Source organism: Canis lupus, chromosome 3 (genome assembly GCF_048164855.1).
Source record: "Canis lupus baileyi chromosome 3, mCanLup2.hap1, whole genome shotgun sequence".
In the NCBI taxonomy this organism is placed as follows: Eukaryota; Metazoa; Chordata; class Mammalia; order Carnivora; family Canidae; genus Canis; species Canis lupus.
In genome coordinates, this window is record NC_132840.1 from 66,513,014 (window position 1) to 66,527,466 (window position 14,453).

A 14,453-nucleotide genomic window follows, 5' to 3' on the forward strand; every position below is an offset into this window, starting at 1 on the left:
TCATATGTCTGCCCAGATTAATCCTTTTATAGTCAGCAAAATCAAAAAAGCACGAGAGATATTTTCAGACACAACTTCAATCTACTGTGCATGAAAAATGCTTAACAAAATGGCAATTTTAATAGATAAATGTAAATTTGAGTGCATAATACCAAATGAAAAGTAGCTGAACCACACAGAGAAAACAAGGCTTTCTTTATGTCCAAGTCTAGATGTTTCACAATAAACAAAATATTAGAACATGTGAATATCAGAACATCTTTCAAACTGGAAAGATTTCTTAAGACATAATTGAACTCAACATAACCTAAAATTGTAATTTCTAAAATAGGATTAACAAACCAAATTTAACTATTTTTAGAGAATGAAAAAAAAATAAGCACAATGATTTAGAAACTGAATCTGCTAAAATGATTATGTAACAGTTATATCAAGAAATGAAGGTACAGACATTCATATGCTACAAGGGCAAATCTCTCTCTCCCTCTCACTCACTCACACTCTCTCTTACACACACGCGCACACACACACACACACACACACATTTCCTCTGACATACAACACCCCTCCAGGAAGATAGTATACCAGCAAGAGCTTACAATTTTAATGTAAATCAGAGTCCCACAATTCATCTCAACAAAAAGGCAGTAAAAAATTAAGCACTCTAAGATATTCTGCAGGAAAAGGAAATCTCAGAAATACTCCTTGCATGATTGAAAGTATTGGTATGTATTATAAAATGCAGAGCTTTACACACTCCACTGGGTTGGAACAACCAGTCATCACAGGTGTAGTAGTGAGGTAGTATGTATTACTGCCCTTCTTTGGGACTGATGTTTTTATATGGTGCCCTTCCAGAAAGGTTCAGGGTTTGGGTTTTTTGTTTTGCTTTTTGTTTTTTCATGATTATAATAAATTATCAACAAATGAATTTTTAAAAATTAAACATCTGTCTAAATCAGTCTATGAAAAACAGACTTTTTAACCTTTCAGAGACAATTACTATTTGCAGGTAGTATTTCTTCCATAAATTCTCCTAGGGAACTACTACCTGCTGTCTACACCTTTGTGAACGGGAGGCAAAGAAAACCAAAGGATGACAGGAGATGAACACCAATCAATTCAGCTATCAAGGAGGACTGTAATTAAGTAAGCAAATACCAAATACCCAATAGTTAAATTGGGATTTAAAAATATTAACCACCAGCTGCATGCTTCACTGTTAAATATTCTAAATCCTTTTCATGATTCATAGCCATCTTCTACACAGTTATCACATGATCTACCCTGTCACCTACCCTCATTTTAACCACTGCCAATGATCTGTATGATGGCAGAATTATGGCTATTGGCATGGCAAGTTAGGAGAAGGGCACACCGAATGAGACAGGAGCAAGACAGAATGTGGAAATACACACAGGCAAAATTTGGAAGGGGCAAAAGAAACAGAGCACTCTACCTGAACACTCATTAAGTCACCATCATCCTTTGAACTGTACAAAGTACTGAAATCACGCATACACATTTGTCAGACATGATCATTAGTGTTAATCTCCAACAGAAAAAAAAAAAACAATGGAAACTGAAAATGTGACAGGAGGCGATGGAACGCTGTCCTCCACTCCCTGGCCCAAAAGGAAAAGAAAATCAAGCATGACATCACACTGCCTTAATGTTGAAGAGCTTCCCTCAAGTACGTCTTTAGCCACCACAGTCAACTGGTGTAAGTGCTTTGGCAAGGTGGGATGCGTTCCATCACATCTGCAAAGGCCTGCTTTTCTCTGTTGGTGGTTCAGCTTATGAAGAACATGTATGCAAAATAACAGCTCTCACATGGCTTCAAACTCATCAATCCGCTGCTTGGTGTTGCCTTGTCGAATCTGCCGAAGAGTCTTGTACTTATCACGGCCGGCTTTAACATTCTCAGCATGAAGAACATCATTTTGTGTTTTCTTGGTTTCATCTCTAGCTTGGGCTAATTCTGAACTTAGTGCCTATGTTTAAAAAAGAAAAAAATGACTAGGATTTTTTTTCTTAGATTTTAAAAAGCTTATGAACACACACACACACACCACAAATCTTATATTTTCATATACTAAAATTCCCATTGTCACATCTTTTTCTTTAAAGTGTGTAACTTTGTTTTACTTGTAGCCACAGCAGAGGTGGTGGCAAAGGTGGAAGACCCATTGCCTTTCATTTCTATACTCATCAACCATGACATTCCACATTTCCTCAACTTTCTCATACAACACTTGAAAGGATTTACCAAAAAAAGGCTCAATGGAGACATTACAGAATGTTAAGATCTAAAATCTATGCCATGAGAAAAACTTTCTCCAAAGTCTTAGTGTATTTATTAGAACTATCACATCATTTTCTTCTGTTTATTAATATTTAAAGATTTCACCAATTAAAAAATTAGAGAACTTTTCTGGAAAAAAGGTCTAATCAAGTTAAAAATTTCCTATTTTGCTCTATGTGCTTTTAATAAAGTGACCTTTGGTCACTATAAAATGTGAACAAATAGTTCAGATTACATAATGTCATACAGTTAGTCTATAAATTATATTGTTTTTAATGTAGACTTCACTGGTTAAAAACTAAATTAATTTGTCTTTTAAAGAGCATTAAAATACCTACTACCTTTTAACATTGATTCCAGTTGTAACTGAAGGCTTAATTACCCAAGGCTAACAAACACTTACTACAATGTAAGAAGTGAAACAAGGTGACTGTAAGCCAACTACTCATAAACCAACCACAAGGACAGCTAGTGGTAAAGGCTTTAAAAAAAAAAAAAAAAAGTGTTCCTTTTTAATAAGTTTGTCTTAATAAATGGGAGGAATACTAGCTATATTTTATAAATGAACATACAACAACAAATTTTAAATACCTGGAGTTGCTTCTTAACGCGCTCATTTTTTTGAGTTTCTGTTACACGTTCCTCTTCACTTCGATGGTTCATCACCCCGTCATTTGACAATTCAGCACTGGCCTCAGCATTATTCTCATCATGCTCATCATGTTCATTTTCTGTTGGAGGAACGACTGGTGGTGGTGGAGGTGGAGGAGGTGCAGACATCACAGTTTTGAGTTCTTCTTTGGTCTTTTCCAAGTCTTCCTGGGCTGCAAAAGCCTGAACATTAAAAATAAGTTTATCAGCAAGTTCCCTTAAAATTGGTAATTAAAAGAATCAAGTTATCCTTCTTCCCTAAATGAAACTATATTTCAGAGCAATGAAAATAAGCCCTACTGATGAAAGCTCTATTTTTATAGAGGAATGCCAGCAGGTAGGAGTGACAGAACTAAAATACGTCACTTTGCAAAACCTAATAAAATTGTTAATTCTGGCAAGAATGATCAAATGTTGCTAAAATTGTTATGCAAATGGTTGATGAGAAATGGTACTAATATAATGCCAATGAATGCCACATCTAAGAGATCATGTTTTAGCCACAAGGGGGAACATGTCATCAGTCAGGAGGAATTGGACCATCATTACTCTAATCCAGTCATCAATTAAAATCATTTATGCTAGGTAACCCGTTAATAAGTGTCTCCTGAGATGATACAACAGGAAATAGCCAACATTACCAATTATTTGGGTGGTATATTGTTGGTTTGCCTAGAAAAGTCCTGTTTTACACTGTGGTCCATAATTATATTAATAACAACACCTTTCACTCTAAAATATGTTCTGATTTGGGTGATAAATTATATGGCAGTCTCACTTCTAAGGCATTGTAGCCAAAAACTTTTAACTTCAATCCTTTAAATTTTTAGGTCTATTTTCCAGTTTACAAGGAATACTAATGATAATAAAAGGAGAAGGTAACACCACAAGGAAGCAACTAAACAAAAATAAAGGAGAAGGGACAGTCTGCAGGTCCTTGCAATAATTCGGTATCATAAAAAGGACTGTCCTATTTTAAAAGAGACTTAAAACAAACATATACAATGCAAAGTCCTAATCTGGACACTGTCCTCCTGCCAAATTAGCTATAAAAGATTTTGGGTCAATTTTGAATGTAGTCTGCCCAGAAATAAACTCACACAAATATGATCAATTAATTTACAGTGAAGCAGCCAAAAATATACAATGAGGAAAGGACGGTCTCTTCAATAACCGGGTATTGGGAAAACTCAGCAGACACGTGCTAAAGAATAAAAGTAGACCACTATTTTACACCATACAGATTATCAACCCAAAATGATCATGAATCTGAACATAAGATCTAAAACGATAAAACTCCTAGAAGAGAACATATGCAGCAAGCTCCTTGACATTGGTCTTGACAATTATTTTTTGGATTGGACACCAAAAGTAAAGTTAAAAAGCAATAATAAGCAAGTGGGACTACATCAAATTAAAAAGCTTCTGCACAGCAAACTATTAAAAAAATGAAAAGGCACCCTACTGAATGGGAGAAAATATTTACAAATCACATATCCAAGTATATAAGAAACTCATACAACAGTTAAAAAACAATCTGATTTAAAAATGGGCAGAGAGAAATTAGAGATCCCTGGGTGGCGCAGCGGTTTGGCGCCTGCCTTTGGCCCAGGGCGTGATCCTGGAGACCCGGGATCGAATCCCACATCAGGCTCGCGGTGCATGGAGCCTGCTTCTCCCTCTGCCTGTGTCTCTGCCTCTCTCTCTCTCTCTCTCTCTCTCTGTGACTATCATAAATAAATAAAAATTAAAAAAATAAAAAAATAAAAATAAAAATGGGCAGAGGATCTGAATAGATATCTTTCCATAAAAGATACAGATGGCCAACAGACACATGGAACAGGTGCTCAACATCACTAATCAACATGGAAATGAAAATCAAAACCACAATGAGCTACCACCTCACACCACTCAAAATGGCTATTATAAAAAAGAAATAGCAAGTATTGTCAAGGACATGGAGAAAAGAGAACCTGTGTGCACTATTAGTGAGTATGTAAATTGGTGCAGCCACTATGGAACACACTACAGAGGTTCTTCAAAAAATTAAAAATAGAACTACTATATGATCTAGCAACTCCACTTCTAGGTATTTATTACCCAAAAATGAAAACACTAAGTTGAAACAATATATACCACCATGTTCACTGCAGCCTTATTTACAACAGCCAACATAGAGCAACCCTACTGTTCATCAAAGGATGACTGGGTAAAGAGAGTGTGGTTTACATATACACGTGAATATTATTCAGCCATAAAAAAGAAACTTGCTGTCTATGTCAACATGGATGGAACTTGAGGGCATTATGCAAAGTGAAGTAGGACAAAGACAAATAGCATATAATCTCATTTATATGTAAGTGTAAAAAAAATTTAAAAACAGAGCTCATGGATACAAAGAACAAATTCCTGGTTACCAGAAGTGGAGGGTGTCAGGGAGGATGAGGAGTGAGCAAATGGTGGAAGGGTCTAAAAAGTACAAACTCCTGGGGTGCTTGGGGGGCTTAGTCAGTAAAGCATCTGCCTTCGGCTCAGATCATGATCCTAGGGTCCTGGGATCGGGCCCTGAGCCAGGCTCTCTGCTCAGGGGAGTCTGCTTCTCCCTCTCCCTCTGCACACCCCCCCACCGTTTGTGCTCTCTCCCTCTGTTTTCTCTCTCTCAAATAAATAAATAAAATCTTACAAAAAAGAAAAGAAAGGAAAGGAAAGGAAAGGAAAGGAAAGGAAAGGAAAGGAAAGGAAAGGAAAGGAAAGGAAAGGAAAGGAAAGGAAAGGAAGAAAGGAAGAAAGGAAGAAAGGAAGAAAGGAAGAAAGGAAGAAAGGAAGAAAGGAAGAAAGGAAGAAAGGAAGAAAGGAAGAAAGGAAGAAAGGAAGAAAGGAAGAAAGGAAGAAAGGAAGAAAGAAAGAAAGAAAGAAAGAAAGAAAGAAAGAAAGAAAGAAAGAAATTTCAGTAAGTATCATCTTCATTGCATCCCTTGAAGACTTCATGTCCATTATTTGGTGGTCATGCCCTTGAGTCTACCACAAGATGTCTCTCAACAATCCTGTTCCTCTTCTTTCTCAGGTAAACCTACCCATTAGAACAATCCATCCTCCACATTGATTGCTACATTATTTTTATGAAGCCATACTTGATCATGTTATATGTTATAGTCCTGTTTCCAAATCTTCAAAGCCTAATGTCTACAGACACTCCCTATCATCTTGCAATTTATTTAAAGCCCTTTACAACTTAATTTCCTCTGTAATCTTCTGGCTACATCTCTCAGGATTTCTGAACCTATACTCCAAAGTTTAGGTTAAGTCTGCCATGTACATTCTATTCACATTCTGTTCCCTCTGGAAAGATGAACTTTGCAGTCTCTTACCACTTTTAATCTTTTCTACTCCAAAATTCAATTTACTATTCAAGATCCAGCTTAAATTTAGAAAGGTTTCCCCAACACCTGCCTTAATCCAAAGAAATTAATCACCTCTTTTGTGTTCCCAAAGTACTTAGCTTGCATCAACAGATTAGTAATTTATTACAATACACACATTCATATACACAGTTATCTTTTCCCTCTAAATTGTGACTGTATCTTATATTTATCTCTATAAACTCAGCATACTACTGGGTACAAAAACAGATATTCCATAAATGATACTGAGTGAAGAAACAAATGATCACCTTGTGTTGCCACTCAGTAGCTTCCTCTTCCTTTTTCTTCTTGGCTTCTTCTAGAAGTGCAATCTTGGCAGTGAATTCAGCAAGTTCTGCTGCCTAAAATAAAGAATATGATTACCAATACTTAAAAAAAATACATTTCTAAAATTAACACTCTGTCAACAAAGCTTTAATGTACATCCTCGGGCTGTTTTATATGTTTCTCTTTTAGACAGTCTTTTATTTTAAAAAAGGTAATATTTAAGAACATAAATATTTATAGTAGGTCTTATGAACTAGTAAGCAAAGTGAGAGCAGTTTTATTATTTAATAGACAAGTAGTTCTTCCTGTTTCATAGCAGGAACTTAAATGTGCAACTCAGGTGCTATTTTTAAACTTTGATCAATAAAGTACTTGCTAAAGCCTACAAAAGAAAAAAATGCAATTTATATAATGCTTTCTAGTTTAAAGAGCATGTTATCAAATAGTCTCACTGGATTCCCCAACAATCCTATTTGGTGCCTTTACTCCTTTTTTCAAAGGGAAGGATCTGAAGCTCAAAGACGCAAGGACATGTAGCAAGTAAAATGTCTGAGCTAATATTTAATTCCAGGATCTTTTAAATGTCATGCCTACTCAATACTTGCAAGTTCAATAAACAAACAAAAACATTCAATAAATTATGGCCTACAGTTATCTTCTAAGAAGGAATGAGAACATAGTGTCAATTTATCTAAAAAAAAAAAACAAAAACAAACAAAAACAACAACAACAAAAAAAAACAAACCACATTACTGGCTTATGCGAAGTTTAAGTCAATCTGAAATCTTTTGTTAGCAATAGGCTCCGTTTATATTTTAATGTCTTTATTTTTAGGTGATTTTTTTTTTTAAGGCCGAAATAAAACTTTTAGGTTTATTTCCACACTTTGTAGCTTTGGTTTGCCTTCCAGATGTTAATATACTGAATTTTACAAAGTTTGTTTCATCATGCTTTTGTCTCAATTGTTCTTTTTTCTGAAACAGAACTAAGACAGGTTCCTGACCAGTTGTTCCTGATTCTTCATCTGATCGGCAGCTTGTTTTGCGATAGCAGACTTGGCTTCTTCAGCAGCTCGACGTTCCTTTTCAAGCCTTTCTGCTTCTTCCTTTGCTCGTTTTCGTTCCTGGTCCAGTTCTAGAGCTTTCCGAGTCTGTTCTTCTAGTTCTGTCAAATATATGTACACCGCCCACCCCCCCACCAAACAGCAGTTAATTCCAATTATTCTCATTATCAAAAGAAGCCAAAATGGTAATGAAGAATCTAATCTAAAATTAGAACATCTGCAAATGAATACATACTTTAACTTGGCAAAAGCCTAATAATTTTTTAAAGTACTATACAAAAAATTTGAAGAAATGAAAATTCTTTGTAATTCAATGTATAGCATAGGCTAGAAGTACATCTTCAGTTTTAAAAAAATAATATCTCCAAAGTTTTGACCTACACAACTTGCCATCTATTTCAAAACTCTATAAAACAATACACTTTAAAACTTATAAAATTTTTTACTTTACTAAGTATCAGATAAGGAAACTCAAGACATTAAGACTGAAAACGATACTGATTTAAAACAGAAATTTTGATGTGAATCCTATCAATTATTAAAATTTTTTTGAATTATTGGTTGATAGTCATTCTTCAGGTATGAATACAAGATAATATTTGGAGATAAGTGACATGAATTTTAATCTTTCAGTATACAGATCATAAAGTGTTTTCTTATTTGATGAGTGAGAAAAAAAACATTATCAGTACAAAGCCAAAAATTTTTATGTAAGTTTAAAAGTACTACTTTTAAACATTATTCTGACAACTCTTGTTTAAAAACAAGGACATTTTGGGACACAAAACAACAGAATTTGTCTGTTTAAGAGGGTGCAATGTCCTATAAATAATGATTCTCCCTCTTTGTATACTCCCCAAAGGAGGAACAACTACAAATCTGTATGTTGTGAGGTTTGAAAGCTAATTATAACACACACACTTCTTTTCACCATTCTTAATTTTGTTGGTCCTGGTCAGAATTAATTTAGGTAATTGCAGTTAAGACTTGGGAGGTTTGGAGAGGAGCAGGAAGAGAAATGACTGGTTAAAGTTTAAATTCTTGATAAAATAATGTAAAAATTGTATGTGGCTATCTGGCTATACAGATGAAATGTATATAACACTGGATATTGCCGAGTCCAAGCTCTAGGATTGTTCATTTTAGAATTTGCCTTCTAAAACTGGGACATCAAGCTAACTTATCAAACTTTTCTTAGGACCATTCTTTCCATCTAGTTGATTGATATATAAAGCACACAAAACTCATTGTTGTATCATTCATCTAAACTAGCAAACAAACTAAAGAAAATAAAAACAATGCATTTTCTCTCAGAGCAAAATTTCCTTCTGTACTATGAAAGAGGAAAATAAGTTTGGGTTTTAAAGTTAAATTTTAAATTAAATATTTCCCAATATTCATTATTTTCTGTCATTTTTTTGCAGTAACTATCATTTTTAAGAATATAGACAAGGCTATGGCTCTTTTGTGATCTATTAAGAATTATACAAAAGTGTAAATTATTTTAAATGTTGAAAATAAATCAAAACTTCAAATCTATTCTAGTCTCTTCTAGAAAGGAATGTTTTGAAATGACTTCTTTCTTTCCTCCCCAGTTAAATGAGAACAGAGACTAGAAAACTATAATCCACTAACTCAATGCCTTATTTTTGTAAATAAAGTTTTACTGGAACTCATACCCTCATTTAGTTCAATATCCTCATATGTTTATGCACAGTACACAACTGCTTTCACTATGCAACAGCAGAGTTGATCACTGCACCAGAGACCATGTGGCCTGCAAAGCCTGAAGTATTACTATCTGGCCCGTTATAGAAAAGCTTACAAATCCACTTATTAGAGTATTTCTATGAAACAAACATGCCTCTAAGACCTTGGATCCCATTAGAACACCTGCAGGGAAGGATTAGCTTAAAAAGGTAAATAATATCAGTATTTTGCTTCCCTGGTTCATAGAAATCTAGGACCTATAATTTTTGAGGTCTGGCATATGGGAAGAGGGTATCAAGGAATATGGCTTCTTTTAGAAGATCAGCTCTTTCAGGAAGAAGATTAAAGGTTGCAAGAATAAGCTCCTTCTTTCATTAATAGTACTGCATTGATGTAGATGGTTATGGTGTTTGGGAGTAGATCAAGGAAGTTTAAGCTAATAAAATTTGTGAAAGGCTCTCCTTCCCCATCAGGCTTGAACACAAATTTGATTTCTTAAAAAAAAAAAATTTGATTTCTGACAGGTCTAAGATTTTGCAAGCCAAATGATCTCTTATGTTCCCCTGAGGGCAAAGCTTAGAAACTACATAACTGCAAAAGAATTAGTAAAAAATACATTAAGGAACTATATCCCAAAAGGATTATAGAGTTTTCTTCCTTTTCCCAAAGATAATAGTTTATTAAGTATCACATTCTTCCTTAGGAAAAGAGTACTGTTGTTAAAAAAAAAAAAAAAAAAAAGGCAAAGGGAAGTTCCATAGTCTTAATTCTTAGAAATCATAAAGTTAAGAAGGTGATTACCAATTACTCACTATAAAAGCAATTTTAAAAGATCTGCACTACATCTAAGCAATGGAGTATTACACCACCATACCAAAAACAAAGTAAGGAAGATCTCTTGGAGTGTATGCATATGATGTTTAAGAGTGTATTAGCTGAAAACAGCAAAGTACAAAAAAGGGTATGTGCAGTACACATTTTATGTAAGAAAGAAGAAACAAGAATATAGTTTTGAGTGTGTATTTATTTTGTATACAAAAAAATAGATATTCAAAAATCCCAGCAGAATGGAACAGAGGTGGAGCAGAGTGCAGCAGCCTGAGGCCTGCAGCTGAACAAGGCTGAGAAGACAGAGATGCAGACTGAGGTGCTACCTCAAGGCACCCAAGGCTTGAGAAGCCAAGACCCTTAAAAGGAGTAAATAGAAAAGTAAGCTCTAAAATCTTCATGCTATTTCCTTTCAAGATGTTTGCCAACTCCTATAATGTACACATATGGGGGTAGAAAACTAAGGAGACAAGCAAAAAACAGCTATGATAGGCTAAAGAGCTGAGCACAAAGCACAAAGCTGAGCACTCTCTTGCAGCCAGGAGCCAGAGGCTGGTGTTCAGGGCCCTCTAAGACAGAAGGACTCCAGGAAATAAGCAGTCCCTCAGAAGACCCTCACAAAGGGCTACAGACTAGCAGGGAGGGAAAAACCAGCAAAGTCTGAAATCCTGCTCAATTCCACCCATGATCTGCTCATATTCTACCTGTCAAAATTAAATCCTCTCTAAAGGAAAAGAACATCATCCAAAGTCTCCCTAATGTTTCATATTCAATGTTAGGCATGCAACCAAAATTACCAAGTATACTAGGAAGATGGGACCAAATGACCCCCTCCAACATCCTTAGGACCCCACAAAAGAAAAAGAGACAACTGTAAGGGCCCAAAGATTATCCAGATATTGCAGTTAGCAAAGTAAGGATATTAACATAAATATAATAGATACTGCTTATCTAGGAAAGCTGAAGAATAAGCAAAGCATGAAGAAAGATAATAAAGTCTAGAGGAATACTGACAATCCTGAAGAAGCAGATCTTCAGGCATCTTATAAACCCTCTGCAAGATATCAAGGGCCAGAGTCCCCTTTATAATTATGGAAATCCAAGTTATCAATATTTTCCTTATGGTTATGGTATTTTCTAGAAACTTCATTCTCCTTTCAGCATTTAGGTCCACAATCCATAGCCCCCATAAAGAAACAGATAAAATTCGGGAGGTCATTGACAGGGACCCAGATAACACTACTTACTCATTTATTTTGGCAAAACCTTGAGCAAGTAGAGTCATGTATTGAAGTGTCATCCTCCTAAAAGATAAAATATTTATAACCACCAAACAACCAGTAAAGCTGCAAATGTGGAAGTACATGTGAAGCTCCTTCAGTGACTTAAAATAAAGGTTAAGGAAAGAAAATCTGAAAGGCTAGACTTGTAGAAGCTGGGGGAAATCCATAGAAAAGCTAGAAATAAATGCCAATGTGGAAGATAAATCAGAGTTCTGGAACTTGTCACCACATTCAGCCACTGTTCCCACATCCTCAATACACAGAAGTGTGCAGCAAAGACATCCCAATAGCTAATAACCCTCATCTTTTAGACTATCCATCTCCAGAACTTCCTTTCCAGAAGCTCTCTATTCAGAAGAGAATTATGAATAGAAGATGGGAGGAAGGGAAAAGTACAATTAATATGGCAAAAAGAGAAATTACCAACCCAGGAACAATCTAGGATGTGCATCACCTTGCAATACCACAGAAGAGAGTCCGTACTGTGAAATATGAAGAACATCTGGACTGAGGACTCCCAACTGAGTAGTCCAGTCTTAGCAGCTAGATAATAAACTTTACTGGAGCTGTAGTTTGTCCTGTTATCAACTAAATGGCTCCCTATAATAACTTATTCAAATAATTATTTTCTTCCTTTTCTCAACTTCAGATTTTATAAAAGTATGCAACATGTACCCATTAACAATGCCATTGAAGATAATGTAAAATTTAAGTAATCCAGAGCCTAATAGCTTGCCCTTGTCTTTGAAACATGCTTCCTACTGTACACGGACATGTACTTTTCCTTGTAATAAACAGTCCTTGTAATAAATGGGTCTGGGTCAATTGAAAATATATATGGGAAAAAATAACCCTGACTCCTACAAAAATCAGTTATATATGGATAGTGGACCAAAATGTAAAAGGTAAAGCAGTATCCAGAAGGTAGTAAAAAATAATAACTTCACAACCATAAGAAAAGAGTGATAAATGGAACTTAAAGACAACTTTAAAAGACACTATTAAAAGAGAAAAAAAGGCAAACCATGGAGAGATTTTAACAATACATGAAAAGAACTATAGATCAATAAGAAAAAAAAAAAAGAAAATCCAATTTTAAATAGGCAAAAGACATGGAAAAGGCACTTTATGGATTACTTATAAGCATTTGCAAAAGTGCTTAAAATCAAATTATTAGTCATAAAGAAAATGCACTGTACTAACTGTACTCAATGGAATGGCTAAACAAAGAATACAAAAAGAAACCCTGACAGTAACAAGTCATCAAAATAATGAAAATATGGAGCAATTTAACTTTCATTCACTACTGCTACCAGAATGAGCACTGATAACAATCACTTTGGAAAATGGTGGCAGTATCTACAACAAACTGTAGCCGTGTTACAGCAATTCCACTACTGGGTGCAAATACCTCCCCAAAATTAATACCTAAGTGCTACGCTTAAGAATGCTTACAGCAGCCTTAGTTTATATATAGTAGCTCCAAACTAGCACTATCCCTAATGTTTATCATCAGTAGCATGTGGTATATATACATAATAGAATATTACACAGCAATGTAAAAGAACAAACTACAGGTAAGGGCATATGTTTTCAATAAAAAGAAGCCAAACAGACAAGCACATGAATTCATTTACATGTAGTTCAAAAAAAGGCAAGACTGTTCTTAGCCATGATACCAAAAGCACAAACAAAAAAGGAAAAATAAACTGGACTCCAGGGGTGCTTGGGTGGTACAGCCTGTTAAGCCTCTGACTCTTGGTTTCAGCTCAGGTTGTGATCTCAGGGTCATGAGACTGGGTTCCATGCTCACTGCAAAGTCTGTTTGAGATTCTCTCTTCCTCTCTCTCTCCCTCTCTCCTTCTAAAAGTAAATAAATATTTTTTAAAAAACTGGACTTCATCTAAATTTAAACCAGTAGACTTCAAAGAACACCATCATCAAAGTGATTGTAACCCACAGAATAGGAGAAAATATTTGCAAATCATATGTTTGGTATGTCATAAGACATCTGTTACCGAAATATAGAAAAAAACTCTAACATCTCAACAACAAAAAGACAACAGAGTTGAAAAATGAGAGGAAAACTGAAAATACATTTTTCCAAAAATACATAAATGGCCAACAAACATATGGAAAGATGCTCAACATCATTAGCCACTCAGAAAATGCACATCAAAACCATAGTAGCACTTCACATTCACTAGGATGACCATAATCCAAAAGACTAACATTAGCCAGTGTTGGTAAGGATATATAGATCATACAAATCATACACTGATAGTGGGATTGTAAAATGGTATAGTTATTTTAGATACCAGTTTGGCAGTTTGTTAAAAACTTAAACATAAACCTAACATATGACCCAGTTATCTACTCAAAAAGTTTATACTCAAAAGAAATAAAAACATACAAATACACAATAACCAGTACACAAACGTTCATAGCAACATATTCCCAATAGCCAAATGGTGGAAACAACCAAAATGTTCACTAACTAATGCAAAGTAAAATATAGTCTATCCATAGAATGGAATATTATTCAGCCAAAGAAAAGAATGAGTACCTGATACAAGCTACAACATGAGTGAACCTCAACAACATTATGTTCCATGAAAGACAGCTACCAAAGACCACATTCTGCATGATTCCATTCACACAAAATGACCAGAACATTTAAGTCTACAGAGCTACAAAGCAGATTAGTAGTCACCTAGGACTGGGGGAGGGAGGACTCAGAAAAAAATCTAAGTGACTTCTAATGGGTATGGGATTTCTTTTTGAGAGGATATAATTGTTCAATGGCACAACTCTGAATATACTAAGCATTAAACTGTACACTTTAAATCATTAACTGTGTGGTACTGTGACTCACATCTCAACAAAGCTATTAAAAATAAATAAGACTAAACTATGATGATATA

At 35.0% G+C, this 14,453-nt stretch overlaps 1 protein-coding gene and 1 long non-coding RNA gene across 9 annotated transcripts in view; one reads left to right on the forward strand and one right to left on the reverse strand.

Moving 5' to 3' along the window:
- Window positions 1-8,198, forward strand: part of LOC140630925 (uncharacterized) — a 33,337-nt gene extending 25,139 nt beyond the window's left edge. The window contains exon 4 of the long non-coding RNA XR_012028611.1: window positions 7,629-8,198. This is a non-coding gene — a long non-coding RNA (uncharacterized lncRNA). The remainder of the gene's footprint in view (window positions 1-7,628) is intronic.
- Window positions 1-14,453, reverse strand: part of RDX (radixin) — an 87,275-nt gene that overhangs the window by 26,071 nt on the left and 46,751 nt on the right. For all 8 annotated transcript variants that reach the window (XM_072821900.1, XM_072821902.1, XM_072821903.1 and 5 more), the window contains 4 exons: window positions 7,649-7,809; window positions 6,627-6,719; window positions 2,897-3,139; window positions 1,834-1,994 (listed from right to left, as the gene is read on the reverse strand). In XM_072821900.1, the coding sequence (XP_072678001.1) occupies window positions 1,834-1,994; window positions 2,897-3,139; window positions 6,627-6,719; window positions 7,649-7,809 (658 nt within the window). The remainder of the gene's footprint in view (window positions 1-1,833; window positions 1,995-2,896; window positions 3,140-6,626; window positions 6,720-7,648; window positions 7,810-14,453) is intronic.